Genomic DNA, 16,743 nt, shown 5'->3' with positions numbered 1-16,743 from the left:
CCTCCTGAGTAACTGGGATTATAGGTGTGTGCTACCATGCTTGGTTGTAGGAAGGATTTTAAAAAGTATGCTCTTGAAGCCATGATCCTGGGAGAAACAATACCCATAGATTTAGTTATTATAGTAAGAAATTTTATATGGCAAAAAGTACTTCAAACAAGGCAAAATATACACTGGAAAAATTAAACAACCAAGACAAAACTTAATATCTTTAACCTATAAAGAGCTATAACAAATATTAAGACAAGACATACATTCCAACAGAAAAATGGGCAAAAAAACACAAACGGGTAATTTGTGAAAGGATAAAAGGGCACAAAAATACCTATCTGAAGATGGAACAGAAATGCAACTTAACTAAAATCCAGTAAGAAATACAAAATAAAATTATACCAAAACAAAATGCTCAGTCCACAGCTTACTGAAGGGTGGGGTGGTGTGGAGAAACTCATCAAGAATGTAAGGGGAGGGCTGGGGAGATAGCTCAGTTGGTAAAGTGCTTGCCTTGCAAGCACAGGGCCCTGGGTTTGATCCCCAGCACCATGGGGGGGGAAAAAAAAAAAAAAAGAAGGAGGTATGGGGAAATAAGGCCTTTCATTTACATTCTGTGGGTGAAAATGAAAGCACTTCTGAAGATAATATTGAATCCTAATTTAAAATGTGCATGTGTAGTCTTTGAACTAGCAATTCTACTTAGGATTTGATACTAAGCAAAAAACTAGATAGGTGGAAAAAATTATGCAATGTGTTTTCCATAGCATTGTGTGGGAGTAGGAAATGTAAATCAAAATGTTCAACAATAGAATAAATCCATACAATGTTACACTGTAAAAATAATCAAAATGAACTATAAAATATTCAAAATGAAGACACTTATCAAAGTCGACTCCTTTCATCTGTATTCCCCCCTTTTTTTAAATAGAATTCCAAATCTATGGCCACCTAGAATGAAGACTATATTTGATAGTCTCTCTTGGACCTGGATGTAGTCAAGTATGTAAATTTAGGCCAAGAAGAAATACATGTAAAGAGGTGTATGCGATTTTGAGAACTTATCAGAGAGGACATGTCTTCCTTTGAAGAGGACATGTCCTTCCTCTTCCTTGCTTGCTAGAATATGGATATAATGGCTTGAGCTGGTAATGTCATACAGGATGTCACATACTGCAGGTGGCAGAGCACAAACTAATTGTATCTTAGTCTGTACAGTGAATACATGGATGCACACATAGTTAAACAAACACTCATACAGCTATATGTTTTAAATTTGTCTTTGTTTTACTGTCTGAAAAATTCACAAACACAACTCTGAGCACAGCATCATACTTTCTAGTGATTTATCTATATTCAACCTGTTGACAGGACTGGGAACATCCTATGCATTTACCAATTCTGGAGGAACAGGACCACTTCCCACCCCACTTCTCAATGAAGATGAAAGTCAAGGAGTTCCTTGGGGTTTGTTTCTCTCCTATTTCATATCTGGGCATTCTTATACTCTAAGTCACCAGATAGTCCCACTGGTCCTCAGGATGCCTTTTGTGTTCTGATGAATTTGTGAACTCTGTTACTGCTTATAAGGTCCTCTGCAGAGCACTTAGCACAATCCTCTGTCCTAGGTGGTAATTCTGATTTTGTATTTGCTTTGATGCATTTGCTAAGCTCCCTAATTCTTGTTTTGATAATATGCCACTTTTCAAAATATTTGCTGTAACTGCAGTGAAATCATACTTTTTAATTTCACATTCTAATGTTTTTCTTAATTATGTAAAATATAACTATTCTTACTTATTTGTCCTAGATTTCCAAAGAGCTCAATTTCAAGGCTTCAAAAGTTCAAAATTCTGACATTAAACCCCGAAATTTTCTTGGGGGTGGGGGGGTGGGAAGCTTACACTGTTACTGTTCTAACCTCTAAGTCTCGTGTGAAAGCCCATCAGCTGTAGCTTCAATCTACTCTTCCAGCCTTCCCTCCCAGGACATGTAGCAAGTCTGCCCCTGCCCAACTTATAGTGATATGATAATCAAATCAATGTGCAAATCTTTCACATGTTTATAATACACCTATAATGAAAATGTTGACATACTCAAGTGACGAATGAGGAAGTAATGAATTAGGAGGATGTTAGTGGGCAGAAATGTGACCAATGCACTGCACAGCAAAAAATACACAATAATAAATTGTACTTGCCTATCACTGGAGAAACAGAATAGCTCCTTCTCAAATCTTATTTACTTTAACTGTTCCTTCTGCCCCAATATGACATATCTGTTAGCCAAAGTACTTTTTCCTTTTTTGTATGATGCTGGAGATGGAATCCACGGCCTTATACATGCATGTTAGGCAAGCGCTCTACCACTGAGCTACATTCCCCTATCCCTCAAGATACTTTTTAAAGCCAACTGAGATTTTCCTTCTTCAGGAAACTGTGACTCTCTTGTTGGAATTCATCTTTCAAAACCCTAATCTTCCATAGGTCACTACTGCTTTTATTATACATAGTGTCTTCACTAAAAAGACATGTGAGGGCTGTAGATGTAGCTCAGTGGCAGAGTGCTTGCCTAGCATGTGTGAAGCACTGGGTTTGATCCTTAGCAGCACATAAAAATAAACAAATAAATAAATTTTAAAATGACATGTGATCACATAGTAGAGTATACCCTGTACATTATGTCAGTTGTTAAACACTGAGTTACTGACAGCTAGGGACAATGTCTTTATTCATCTTTAGCATGTCTTAAGGCAGTGAGAATGTTTTGTACAATATAGGCATTTAGTAACTTTTACTCAACTATATAAACAAACAATGGAATTTTGTTATGGCTTCTTAAATCTGTTATAACTATCACATAGTTGTTCATCAATGTTTTCTTTTTTTCCTTCTTGAATCTACATAGCTTGAATCAAACATCATTTAAAACAAGCCACCACCTACGGCTCTCTGAGCCTTTTTGTTCCTACAGAGATTTTTTTTGGCATGTGTGGTAATTATGTTTATTTTAACGGACTGCTTTGTTTACATTTCTTGGTTTTTATCAGACCTGTCTCTGAAGTACAGAGAAACTATTTCTGGCTGTTCTGTTTTCCAAGGAAATCTTGCAATTTCTTTTAAGGTCATAGAAGTTTATTGCTTCTATGAGTCTGCTATGCACCATCTAAGACTTTCAGTTATAAAACCCATTGTTTGCCCAAAAGTCTGGAAGTGGCTTACAAGATATAATTAACTGCCTTGGACAAACAATAAAACACAAATAGATCTTCCCCTTAGAAAACAATTTTTTGTTGGGCTATGTAAAAGAATCTCACTTCACTAATGACTAAAAATTATAGGGTAAGAGAGCAGCTAGCTATAGCATATAAATTAAAATAAACCAATGTAATTAACCATAGAAAGGAAAGAAGTCTGAAGCTGGGAGCAGCGGCACACACCTAGGGTCCCAACTCAGGAGGTTGAGGCAGGAGGATCGCAAGTTCAAGGACAGCGTGGGCAATTTATTAAGACCTTATCTCAAAAAATAAAAAGGACCAGGGATGCAGCTCAGTGGTAAAGCACTTAGTATGGCAAATCTATTGGTAAATAAATAATTTTTAAAAGAAAGTTTGAAAAAATATCTGCCAATTATATACCTAGAAAACCCACAAGAACCAACTGGGAAACTACTAAAACAACAGTATTCAATAAAAGACTGTACAGTGAATACAAGAAATAAATCACCTTCTGATATGTAAGCTATGTAGGAAAAGATTCCAATTCAGAAACAATCAAAAAGATAAAGTATTTTGATGTACATTTGACAGGAAACATAAAATAGCTATGTTAAGAAGTTTAAAAATGCTACCAAGATACATTTAAAAAATGACTGAGTAAAGGAAATGGTATTTCTTGTTCTTGGACAAACCCAGTAATATACTGAAAGAAATTAGTCAATTCTCTCCTTAAACTTTAAAAATGTGATCTGATCAAAAAAAAAAAAAATACAAAAAGAATTTGGGTGGGAACTAATAACTCTAAGTTTACAGAGAATCAAAGTCTTAACTTTATATGAGAAAATAAATGTTTCAGAGCAGCTTGGAAAATTCTGAAAGAACAATAAGCAGAAGAACTACAAGATATTAAAATATACTCCAAAGCTACATATGGTAAAATAGTTTAGTCCTGGTATAGTAATAGATCAAGAGGAACAGAAGAACTCAGAAGGAAGCAGAAATACAGACTTTCCTAAATATGTGAAAAGATGTTCCATATCCTAACACATAATGAAAAAAAAATCAAATTAAAACTATAACATACCATTTTTTCACTTTTCAGTGAGGAAAAAAGAGTAAGTAAGCAGGGCTGGGGATACAGCTCAGCTCATACAGTGCTTGCTTTGTAAGCACAAGGTCCTGGGTTCAATCTCCAGCACCATTAAAAAAAAAAAAAAAGAGTAAGTAAGCTGGATAACAGTACCAGGATAGCTAAGGGTAGCCATGCAATCTGATAAATTGCTATGGAGGCATTTTGGCAATAAAACCAAACCAAAAAATTGTACATCCCCTTCGGACCATCAATTTCACCACTAGAAATGTATTCTAGATGTAATTCCCAAGATTCTCACAAAGGATATTATCCTTAAAACATGATTTGCAACTGCAAAAGACTGGACACAACCTAATGTTCACAGACATAAGTTTGGTAAGATAAATTAGGGTATATCTAAATAACAGAATATTACCCAACTAATTTTTTTTTCCTTTTTGTGTATAGTAAAATTTAATGAATAGTTTTCTACTACAAAAGAATTGGATTGGTACAAACACCTGGACTAGGAAAGAAGTCAAATTTAAGCATGAGACTTGGTTGACAAAGTGAGTCTGATATGGTGGTTGGCCTGTCTCCACTTAGATGGCAGTCTTGGGGGTGTAGCTCAGTGGAGAGCACTTGCCTAGCATGCATGGTGCCCAGGCTTTGATCCCTGGCACTGGTGGTAAGGCCCAACAGATTTTTCTACAGCAACAGCATCAGTGTATTTCTGAGAAATAGTGACACTAGTTTCATGAATTATGTTTTACATCAGCAACAAAAACCACACTTTAAATTTTAAGTAACAACAAATTGTTGAGGGGGGGGAAGAGGTAGTGAAACTTTATTTTCCAGGCTAATACCCACAATTCCAAATTCTGCCTTCGGACTTTGAAAACGCAAAGTGTCTGCTAGAAATAAATTTTTTAAAATACATGAAGGGAGTATTGAAAATATTTCATTGTTTAGAATTAAAGTATCTTGAAAACAAAAAGACTTGGGATCTTGGTTAAATGTAGATCCTGATTCATTAGTGTGGGTATGCAGTTTTATAACATGAGGCAATTCATTGATATGAAATGATCTGTGTATTTCAAACCTGAAAAAGCAACATGTCAAACCAACCTGTATACTATTTATGTAAAACAAGAGATGATAATTACGTACATGCACATAAGTTCATAGAATCTCTGACATATTTACAAGCAACTGATAATAGAGTCCCCTCGTCCCCCCAGGGGAGAGGATAAGGAGTTGAAGGGAATCTTTTCCCTTCCCCTCTCCCCTTTTTGAGACATTGTTTGATTTTAAAAACACGTATTACCTAAGTAAAACACAAAAAGGTGCTCTACATTATTAATCATTAGGGAAATGAAAATCACAACCACTACATCCACACCAGTTAGAATGGCTATTATTAAAACAATAACAACAACCAAATTAAAAAAAAAATGACAAGTGTTGGTGAGAGTGTGGAGAAATCAGAACCCCTGTGCATTACTGGTGGGTTTTAAAACAGTGTAGGTGCAGCCACTGTGAAGAATACTATGCAAGCTCCTCAATAAGTGAAATACAGAATTACCATATGATTCAACAATTCCTTCTCTGGGCATACACTACAAAAATTGAAAGTGTGGGCTTAAACAGATATTTGTACACCCATTTTCATAGCAGCAGTATCTGCAATAGGTAAAAGGTTGGAGCAACCTGGTGTCCATCAGCAGATGAATGGTTAAACAGACTGTGGTCTACACATACAAAGCAATATAAAAAGGCGGCAATTCTGACACATGTGACAGCATGGATGAACCTTGAATACATGGTGCTAAGTGAAATAAGCCAGTCACAAAAGGACAAATACTGTGTTTCCAGTTGCATGGGGTGCCCAGAGTGGTCAGATTCACAAACAGAAAGGAGGATGGTGACTGCCAGAAGCTGAGCGGCAAGCAGAGGTTGTGTTTAATGGACACAATCTAGGAAGATGAAAATGTGGGGACAACGGTGATGGCTGCACAGCAACATGAGCCATACTTAAAGCTGATGAACTACTGGCTAAAAATGGCAAATTTCCTATTTAAATTTTAAAACCTAATGCCTGAAGAAAGACCTATAGCAAGTAAAAACAATGAATTTGCCAATTAAAAATTTTCCCATGAAGAAAAGCTCAGCCCAGATAGCTTCACTGATGAATTCTATCAAAATGTTTAAAGAAGAAATAATATTAATTCTTCACACACTCTTATGGAATATAAAGGAGGCAATGTTTTCCAGCTCATTCTATGAGAATGATATTACACTAACACCAAAGTCAGACAAAGACATCATGAGAAAACTTACAGAGTGATATCCTTCAAAAATACATATGCCATGCACAGCCCTAGGTTCAATCCCCAGCACTGCCCAAAAAAAAAACATACGCTAGAATTCTTAATAAAATATTAGCAAACCAAATCCAGCAAGATATACAAAGGATGTATACCATGATCACGGAGCACTTATGTCAGGAATTCAAGACTGGTTGAGCAAATTCAAAATTCAGTTAAGGAAATCTATCATATTAACAGAAGGACAAAGTCCAAATGACCATCTTGACAGACACCAGACTATCACCTTCACAGATGAAGGAAAGACTTTTGACAAAATCCAAGACCTATTCATGATAAAAATTCTCAACTAACTGGTAGAAGGACACATTCTCAACTTGAAAAAGGAAAACTATGAAAAACAAACAACTCACATTACACTTAGTAGTAGAAGACTGAATGCTTTCCCTACAAGATAGGGCAGGAAAAATCAAGGATATCTGCTTGTACCACTTCTGTTCAGTAGTATACTGAGGGTTTTGGCCAGTGCAATCATGCAAGAAAAAGAAGTGAAAACCTGGGAGAAAACAGAAATGAAAATCTATGTTCATACAATCACAACAACCAAAAGGTGAAAATAATCCACATATCTATCACCTTCAGCACAAATAAACAAAAAGTAGTATATTCATATAGTGGAATATTATTGAGCAATAAAAAGGAATCAACTACTGATACATTCTACAGTATGATGAACCTCAAAATATTAAGCTTAAGTGAAAGAAGTCAGACATAAAAGACTGCATAATTTATGAAAAGAGCAGAAAGGACAAATCTACAGAGATAAATTAGATTAGTGGTTGCATGGGCCTAGAGGTTGTAATGGGGACTGACTGTGAGTGAGCATTTGGGATCCTTCTGGGGAGATGCAAATGTTCAATAACTGGACTGTGGTGATTGTTGCACAACTGCATTTACTAATTCACTGCATTTGACTCTTTAAATGCACGTGTTTTATGGTATATAAACTATACCTCAATAAAGTTGTTGAAAAACAAAAAAAAAATAGATCACCATTACAATAACAGTATTATTTACATTATTAAAACTACTGCTTTATTCCCACATTTTCACATGCCGGAAAAAAGATACGGGAAGAAACACTTAAACATCTATAATTATGCTTTCCTCTATTTTAGTGAACTAGGAACATCAGAAATACTGTACTTAGGGAAAAAGAATCTGCTTAAGGCACAGATCTGAGAAATAGATTATGGAAGACATTTTATTATAAACCTCCCTCAATCCCTTCATAAACATGAGTGATGAAAATTAAACTACCCTTAAGGGCAAAGAAAGCATTAGTTTTATAATTCGTATTAAAGAATAACTTTCTTGAACATCATCTGTCTATCTTTGAGAGAGCTAAAGTTCATTCAGTTGTGCTTTCAATAAATTTAAATATTTTAGATCTTTAAGGCATCTCCTTCAGACATACGGTCACTCAGGGACAACACAAGCCTCTTTTCTTCCCTCACAGTAAATTCTTAGTGTTGACCACTGAGCACCTTGAGGCTGTCAAGTTGACACTGTTTTTCACATGGTCTTCCCCACTCCCCCTCCTGTCCTTACTGTTCCCACTCTTGCTATTTCTCATGATCTCTGCAAATTCTGGCACCTATTCCTCTTTCAGTCTTGCCTAATGTGTAAACTCCTAGCTTCATCTTACTGGACAGCCCTTCACTCAGGGGTGAACTCTGCTGTTGACTTCCCATTTGCCCAGTTGCTTCACCAATCTGCTTGATCCCACAATTCCAACATCTTAATTTCCATGCATCAGGTATTTCAAAACTCAGTAGGTCTTTTATGCAATTTCTGTTACAGATTCTTATGGCACATTTTTAACCAGAGAAATCTGCTTTCCTAAGAGGTATACTCGGCTGGGTGCTGTGATGCACACCTGTAATCCCAGCAGCTGAGGCAGAAGGATCACGTGTTCAAAGTCAGCCTCAGCAAAAGGGAGGTGCTAAGCAACTCAGTGAGCCCCTATCTCTAAATAAAATACAAAATAGGGTTGAGGATGTGGCTCAGTGGTCTAGTGCCCCTGAGTTCAATCCGCTGTACCAAAAACAAACAAACAAACAAACAAAAAAACCCGACACTCATACATGGCTGGTGGGACTGCAAATTGGTGCAACCATTATGGAAAGCAGTATGGTGATTCCTCAGAACACTTGGAATGGAACCACCATTTGACCTAGTTATCCCATGCCTCAGCATATACCCAAAGGACTTAAAATTAGCATACTATAGTGACCCAGCCACATCAATATTTATAGCAGCTCAATACACAATAGCTAAGCTACAGAACCAACCTAAGTGCCTCAACAGGTGAATGGATAAAGAAAATGTGGTATATATATATACACAATGGAATATTACTCAGTCATAAAGAAGAATGAAATTATGGCATTTGCTAGTAAATGGATGGGACTGAAGACTCATGCTAAGTGAAGTAAGTCAATCCCAAAAAACCAAAGGCCAAAAGTTTTCTCTGATATGTGGATGCTAACACACAATAAGGGGAGGAAAGGGAAGAAAAGAAGTTCACTGAATTAGACAAAGGGGAATGAAGGAAAGGGAGGGGGATGGGAATAGGAAAGACAGACTGAATTAGACATAACTTTCTTATGTCCACATATGAATACACGACCAGTGTAACTCCACATTATGTACAACCACAAGAATGGGAAGTTATATTCCATGTATGTATAATATGTCAAAATACATTCTACTGTCATATATAACTAAAAAGAACAAATAAAAATTTTAAAAAGAAAAATAAATGTGCTTCCTTTGCTGGTACATCTTCCCACATTCACTATCACTTCTAATGGTACAGTTGACTAAATATGGTCAAAGCCTTGAGTAGATGAAGGATGTGAGGATAGATTAAACAAAGTTACATTTAGTAAGACAAATAGTAAGAGCAAAGAGCATTGCTGGCAAGGTGGGGAAAATGTATTCTCATGCACTACTGATACGTGGGCAATGAGCCTTATCTATTAAAATTTTAAGAAGGTATATTACTGGATACTCTTATACTACTTTCTATCATTATATTACAAAAGTACTTGAAGTAGCCAGTGCTCAACAATATCTGTATACAATGGCATTTACTGTAATACTGCTTCTAAGAAAGCCCACTAGGCTTTAAGTTCCATATAAGCAGGGAATAAATCTGTTTTGTTCACTGAAGTACAGTCAGTTCCTTAAGCAATGCCCACAAGAACTGTTCAGGAAGATTTGTTGAGTGAATAAATGGATGATGATGGAGATCTGATGGTTGGTTTATTCTTGGACCCCCCCCCCAATGGTATTTAGAAATCCAGGAGCAATTTTCCATTTGGAACAGGTAGGTATTGAGTTCGATGGTCATGCTGTCCCTGAGCCCTTATAGTTTTTTGTCAAATACACTTTGCTGATGACCAGAGCAAATGGCAGAGGGATTTGAGTACTCACAATAAACCAGTCACAAAACAAATGTGCTACTGCTGTTAAAGCAAGATTTATGTTTGGAGTGGGACAGCATTCTTGTTTTGCTAAGTAACCAGAGGCAAGGAAGTTTTCTTTTTTTTTTTTTTTCAATTCAACTATTATTATTAAATCATTTTTTGCCTTGGTTAAGTATAAAAGACTTAATTTTTAGAGTAGTAACTCTGGACTCTGGAATGCCCAAGAATGAACTATCTATTTAGGGCACTATTGAAAAGGTATATAACTTGTTTTATGTCAGAGTTTGAGGAAATCAAGAAAGGAAAAAACCTACCATACTGACTTTGTGATAAAAAGACTTTTCAAAGGCTTGAAATGACATTACATCATACAGACACATGAGGGCACTCTAATCAATCAGCTAGGAGAAACAGAAGAGGAAAATCGGGTTGACATTTTAACAATCTACTGCAATAGGTGCATCAAGCACAGGTAAAATTTTGAATGACTGCTATTTATAGCAAGAGATTTTCTGTTCTGGATCCAAGTTCTAGGAAATTAAAAGAATTCTGCGACTGTAAACAGAAAAAATCCAACACACTCAGACCCAAGGTGAGGATTAACCACACCCCTTTCTAATGATTTGTTAAACTGACCTTGGAGTAGGATTTGCCCCTTTCAAGCAAAGATCTGCTATATAATCTATAACTGCACTTGGTGTCCTACTTGTCCTCCATTGGGAGTAGTCCATGAATTCATTTCTTTGCTCCATCTGTTTTCCCCAGAGTAATAGTGAGTTAAAAGTTTGAGCCAGTAGAAATGAAACAGCATTTTGCACAAAGGTGCATACACCATTGAAAAATACATTTCATGGCCTTCTCAAGTTTTTACATTTGCAGATACAACTACAGCATAAAGTTTTCTTAATCAAATTCAATAAGCAGAGTATAATACAGATTCAAATGACTTTTCTTTCAGACCTTCCACAACAATAATTCTGCAAGGAGCCACAGATAGTGAGGCAGATGGGCTCATTCACAAAGGATTATCATTAATCTTAAAGTCACATTCAAATTTGTGCCTCAGCGAGACTATAAATAATTCCATGTCACAGATCTCTGGGGTCAAATGTAATACTTAAAAATGTAAAGTGTTGAAACTTTGAATGCTAAGGGTATACTGTGGTTGCATGGTAAGTCTCTGTTGAATGAATAAGCTATAACATTCTTTCCATCTCTGGAACTATCTAGAAAGTACACATGCTACATTCTTGCACTTCTTAGCATTTTGTTCATTTTAATCTTCATCTGTTTGAATGATTAGATTCCCAGCCACGATCTTTACAACTTACTGTCAGTGTACTAAATATTTTTTGGTCCATGGTCTTTTGCTAAGGAATCTGGTGAATTTCAGTTCCTGTCTGTAGCTGACTGGCCATCAACGTATACCCAGTTATGCTCAATTTATACTAATAGGCAAACATGTCCTAAAATGTGTTAATTAGAAGATACATTTCCAATTTTCTTGTTCTTTCTAAGACAATTAATTGAAAATAACAAATATTTTTAGTTAAATAAAGTTACCCAAATATAACATATTATAAATATAGGTAGTGATTAAGATCCTTTGATCACTATTCAAACATTACATTAGAATGACACTGTATTCATGTGGGTGTGTGAAAAGCCACTAAGGAAGTGATACATGCAAAGTTAGAGAATTACCAAGTGGTATTGTGGAAGCTAAATTTAGATAATATAAAATAGACTAATTTCACTTACTTAATTGGTATTCTCTGATAGGGGACTGTGAAATTATCAAAGAAGTTTCCAAACGTTAATTTTTTTAAACAAAAGTCTTTTTTTTTTTTTTTTAAAGATCTTAATTGAAACAAACTCAAATTTAAAGCTACTTTAAAAAAACAGCTTTACATACAATTTCTCAGTAGGCACTCTATCCTCCTTACTGGGGCTGGGGATGCAGCTCAGTGGTACAGCACCTGCCTACCACTAGTCTATGGGGGTCTTGGATCAATCCCCAGTGCAGGGTGCTGTAGTCCCTGCTCCCACTAACCAACAGACTATTCAGTCAGGGAGACTTGGGTTCAGATCTTGGCTCTATTACTTTTTTTAATCTGAGTAACTTTTGAGTCACTTACCTCACTTCCCCAAAGTCCACATTTTTTATCTGTAAAATGAGAATGCTATCACCCAGATTAGATGGGCCATTGTACTTAGCACAAGGCCTGGCTTACTATAATCTTATTAACTTCATCTGTAATTTTTTTCTCAATATTACTCACATACTATGACAGTACTGCAAAAACTATTTATTCAACTATTTAGTGAGGTTACACTCTGTGTCAGGCTCTTGGAATATAAAAGTTTACATGAGAGAGGACAAACACTACACCAATAATTACATGTCCTACAAGCAGGAAGGGTGCCATGGAAGTGCCTAACAGGAGAACTGATTCAAGAACTTGAAGAAGCGCTATTTAAATAGATAACTGAAATATGAAGACATTAGCCAGGCAAAAAAAGAATGAGGCAGGCAATGGGACATATTCAAAGTTCCAAACGCAAAAGAGAAAAGGGTTGGCTCAAGGAACTGAACATGACCTACCTATATGACTGGGGGGAAAAAAAGGCAAGGGAGAAGGTGGTTAGATATGGGTGTGGAAAGTTTAGCAGATCATATTCTTCAGGGTCAACTCAATCAAGTTAAGAATTATACAACTTGATCCTAAGGGCAAAGAAAGCTATAAGAAAGTTTTATGGAACACAATTTAAAACAACTGCTGGGATGCACAGTAAAGAATAGATTCAAGAGGGTCAAGAATGAATGCAAAGTTAGACAGTTTTACTCAACTCTGTCAAGTGAAAAGAGCAGTATAGTGAAACTGGAAGAGAAATAGACCTACTCAAAAAATTTTCACTAAGGAAGTAGAATCAGCAAGATATGGTGGGAGGTTCTACATGGGAAAGATACTTTGAGAAATCATAATCTCAAAAATGAGAATGTGCTGAACAAAATGTACTTCTGTGTATTGTGATTATCAGTCTTATCTTTATTGGGGGAAGGACTGCTGGGGATTGAACCCAGGGCCTTGCACCTGCTATGCAAGCGATCTACTACTGAGCTAACCCCCGCCAGACCTGATGATATAAATGCAGCCTACCTCATATTCCTGAAGCAGTACACAAAGTTAAAAATTTTAGGACACATGAAGATCTATTCAAACTCTTTGGGAGGCACAAACACACAAGTCTAACTTACTAAGGAACAATGCTTTTGAAACCACTTTGGTAGGTTGATAAGGATTCCACATTATTGGTCATCAACCTTTCAACTCCAAAAGATTTTAGTACGCAATACATGGGTTGAAAGTAAAGAGGGAGGGAATATCAACAGAAACACTTCCTTTTCCTCTAAGGCATCTTTTGACTCTTAGAGGAAGAACTTATTTTCTTTTTTCCTTTCCATGTTTTTACATCTCTAAATAGATTAAACAGGAGGATTTCATGAACAAAGTATCTGCAAATTAATCCCTGATATCCTCATGAAGACTGTGTTAAGCAAAAAACTTTTTCAAAGTTGCCTGCCTTCTGAAACTAAACTGAGCATATCAAACACTGTTCTTTTTTTCTTTTCTTGTGTGTGGTATCAATGACTGAATCCAGTAGCATTCTACCTATGAGCTATATCCCCAGCACTTTTTCGAAGTCTTATTTTAAGACAGGGTCTTGCTAAAATAGCCAGGCAGTGCTGGAACTTGTGATCTTCCTGCTTCAGTCTTAAGTAGCTGCGATACAGGAGTGCACTGACACACCTGCCTTGATTTAGTATTTACTGAGGACATAGGTTCTGTGTTTCAACTATTAAGGTGCCAAGCTCTTTTGATCATATAAGTTGAACTCTTCATGAAAGGTCCTGTCCTACTATTTTTTTTTGGGTGCTGGAAATTGAACCCAGGTTGTCATGCATGCTAAGCAAGCACTCTACCATTGAGCTACATTCCCAGGCTCCTACTTATCCTTCTTATCAGTTCAATCTCACCTTCCAAAAAGCAGTCCTCCACAATCATGTGTTCTTTCAGTTCACCAAACCCTGAACATGCCTTTATTTTACTGTGAACACAGTGAATTGCAATTTTGGCTTGTTCCTCTATCTTCTTCCCTAGGTAGGGCAAGGGCTTCCTTTAGGGCAAGAGCAGTAACTTTCAATCTGAACTGTTAAATGTTTAGCACATTAACACAGAGACAAAGATAGTCTCAAGGATTACTGACCTGTATCCTTCCCCTTTCCCAAATGGCATTAAAGGGAGACATTTTTAGAATTGAATCTACTTTTTAAAACACTTTGACTTCCTCTCAGAAAATATCTGGTGATCATCAAATGGGGTGGTTGGGTTGTAGTCTTTGGAAGAGCATATTCAAATAAGTATGTAAATAAAAAAATAAAACGAACATTTTCTTTTTGGGTAGCAATCACAGAAAGAATAGCTTAATAATAAGCTCGCTGCAAGAGCATGGATTTTAAAAGTCTGAGAAACAGCATTACACACCTGCTTTTCTATTATCTTAATTATGCTACAACTAGTCCAGTAGAGTTGGAATAATTAACTTGTCAGGACTGTATGCACACTGAGGGTAAAATGGCTCAAAACAAAGGTCCGAGAAGCTTTCCTGGAATCCAAGCGTTTGAGCTTTGGGATGCAAGACTTCTCCAGGAAGACAGGCATGCTCCATCTCGTCTTGAATCACGCAGTCCCTACAGCCCTAATCTGGAAGCCTTAACACTTCCACTCTGCGCATCGAATCCGAGGCAGAGTTTGAGACTCAAGTTCGCACCCTGGCCATGGCTTTCTCTGAATTCCAAGGGCAATTAGGTGTCTGTATCAGGAAATTTAAGGAGCATCCAGGTTCAGTCAGAAGCTGTCTACTATCTGTTCAAGGCGAATCAGCCTTCTCAACAAGGGTAGGGAAAGAGGCGACTCAAGTGCCAAGTGAGTGGAAAGAGGTTAACCACCTCGGGAGAAGCTGAGAAGAAAGACCGAGCTCAGCTAGAGCTCGAGGGGGAAGGAATGTGACAGTCGACCTCATGTCTGTCCGAAGGGGCCCGCGAGCGAGCGATTAAGACCTCGGCACAGTGGCGTGGGTGAGTTTATGGAAGGAGAGGCAAGGGGGCGAATTCAAACCTCCACCTCAAAGAGCTGCAGCCTTCCTCAGGCCCTCTCAATTTCCAGCTCCATCTGCCGCCCTTCCTCTGCGACAGTTCCCGGCCCAAGGTGGAAACGACCAAGTCCAAAAGCATACGGCATCACCTCTGCCCTCCGACCCCGGAGCCGAGACTCACCAGTTTCATATTAGACTTTTGGTTGTTCAACACCGGTCGCCGCACTCCTGGAGCCTAGGAAGCACCTTCCGGTTCAACCTCTCCGCCGGCCGCCGAGAGCATCGCGGGACTTGCAGTCTTTCCTCCTCGCGTCCCTTCCCGGGGCATCCTGGGAAGTGTAGTCCTCCCAAAGCATGCCGGGAACTGTGGTCGCCTCTCCCTTTCCTCCCTCTCCTCTCCTCTCCGAACACCTCCTTCCGTCAGCTCGAATTCATCTCGGCCGCCAATCCATCCTCCCTCTCCGCCCCAGCATGATATCATGTCCCCCATATGGGCCCGGCTCCCATGGTATTCTGGGATGTGTAGTCCCCGCGGCTCCGGTTCCCCTTGCCCCGCCTCCCTGTGGGAAGGCGGGTGGGCGCGGGCCTTGCCGGGAGCTGTAGTTCCCTGGGGCCTCTAGACGCCCAGCCCCGCACTTATACTCAAGGGAGGCAGAAACTACAACTCCCAGGGACGCCCGGCGGCAGCAGGTGGGAGCGGGGCTGTTGATATCAATATGGCGGTTGTCAACCAGACAAAGACAGTCAGTCTGATGTGATTGAGACAAGGGAGGTTTTCAGGGGGAGACTGGGAGACAGGGGCCTCCCCTCCCCCTTGTGCTCTTCCTGCGCGGCCTCAGCCCTCCCAGCCCCTCCCGACGGGCGCCCCACTCGGAAGACACCCCTCCCCCTCCCGCCTCCCTCCTCCCTACCCCAGCCCTTCGCACCGGGACGTTGGGGAGGGGGCTGTGCTGGGCGAGAGAACTCGGCGAGGATTCGGAGGTGAGTCGAGCGGTTTTGAAGCCGGACTGCCTCAAGTCTCTTTTCTCACTTGTTTCTCTTCACTTTAAGGGGAAAAAAATTGAGGGGTTTTGGGGAGAAAGTGAGTGGGCGCCGGGGGTGGGTCCCCTCAGCGGCCGGTTGGAGAGGAGGGAGGAAGCAGAGGGCTGCCGAGGGGGCGCCCCGGGCGCGGGGTGTGGGGTGGGGCAGTTCGTGAGGGGCGGAATTGAGCGGCGTCGACTGCTCTCCAACTCTCCTCTCCGGGCGGAAGGTTTGAATTCCGGAGGTGGGGTCTCCTGCCTGGAGTTTGGGAAACTGCGAGGTGGCGTCGAGGTGTGCGGGGCGGCGTGGGGCGTGGAGCTGTGGTGGGCGCCGCGTGACGTGCGCTCGGGCGCCGAGCTGCTGAGGGACGTCTGTAGGTGGGAAGTTGGAGGGGCAGCGGCGGAGCTGCCCGCCGGCCTGGGCGAGCGGCGGCGCGCGTGCGGGTGCTGGGCGGTGGGCGGCCGC

General features: G+C 39.3%; 2 protein-coding genes across 15 annotated transcripts in view; one reads left to right on the top strand and one right to left on the bottom strand.

The window, feature by feature from the left end:
• Window positions 1-15,568, bottom strand: part of Ints9 (integrator complex subunit 9) — a 105,561-nt gene extending 89,993 nt beyond the window's left edge. For 2 of the 3 annotated variants that reach the window (XM_047550572.1, XM_047550574.1), the window contains exon 1: window positions 15,440-15,568. In XM_047550572.1, coding sequence (XP_047406528.1) covers window positions 15,440-15,448 — 9 coding nt within the window. In that variant the 5' untranslated portion in view covers window positions 15,449-15,568. Of the gene's footprint in view, window positions 1-15,287; window positions 15,307-15,439 lie in introns of those variants that run through there. The other variant, XM_047550573.1, reaches the window with a different exon arrangement.
• Window positions 15,569-15,960: 392 nt separating this feature from the next.
• The window catches only part of Hmbox1 (homeobox containing 1), a 167,412-nt gene continuing 166,629 nt past the window's right edge, over window positions 15,961-16,743 (top strand). For all 12 annotated transcript variants that reach the window (XR_007108179.1, XR_007108178.1, XM_047548315.1 and 9 more), the window contains exon 1: window positions 15,961-16,239. The gene's annotated coding sequence lies outside the window, so the exon portion shown is untranslated. The remainder of the gene's footprint in view (window positions 16,240-16,743) is intronic.

This window comes from Sciurus carolinensis, chromosome 4 (genome assembly GCF_902686445.1).
Source record: "Sciurus carolinensis chromosome 4, mSciCar1.2, whole genome shotgun sequence".
In the NCBI taxonomy this organism is placed as follows: domain Eukaryota; kingdom Metazoa; phylum Chordata; class Mammalia; order Rodentia; family Sciuridae; genus Sciurus; species Sciurus carolinensis.
Note: the sequence above shows the minus strand (reverse complement) of the source record. Positions and strands in the feature narration are given on the sequence as shown.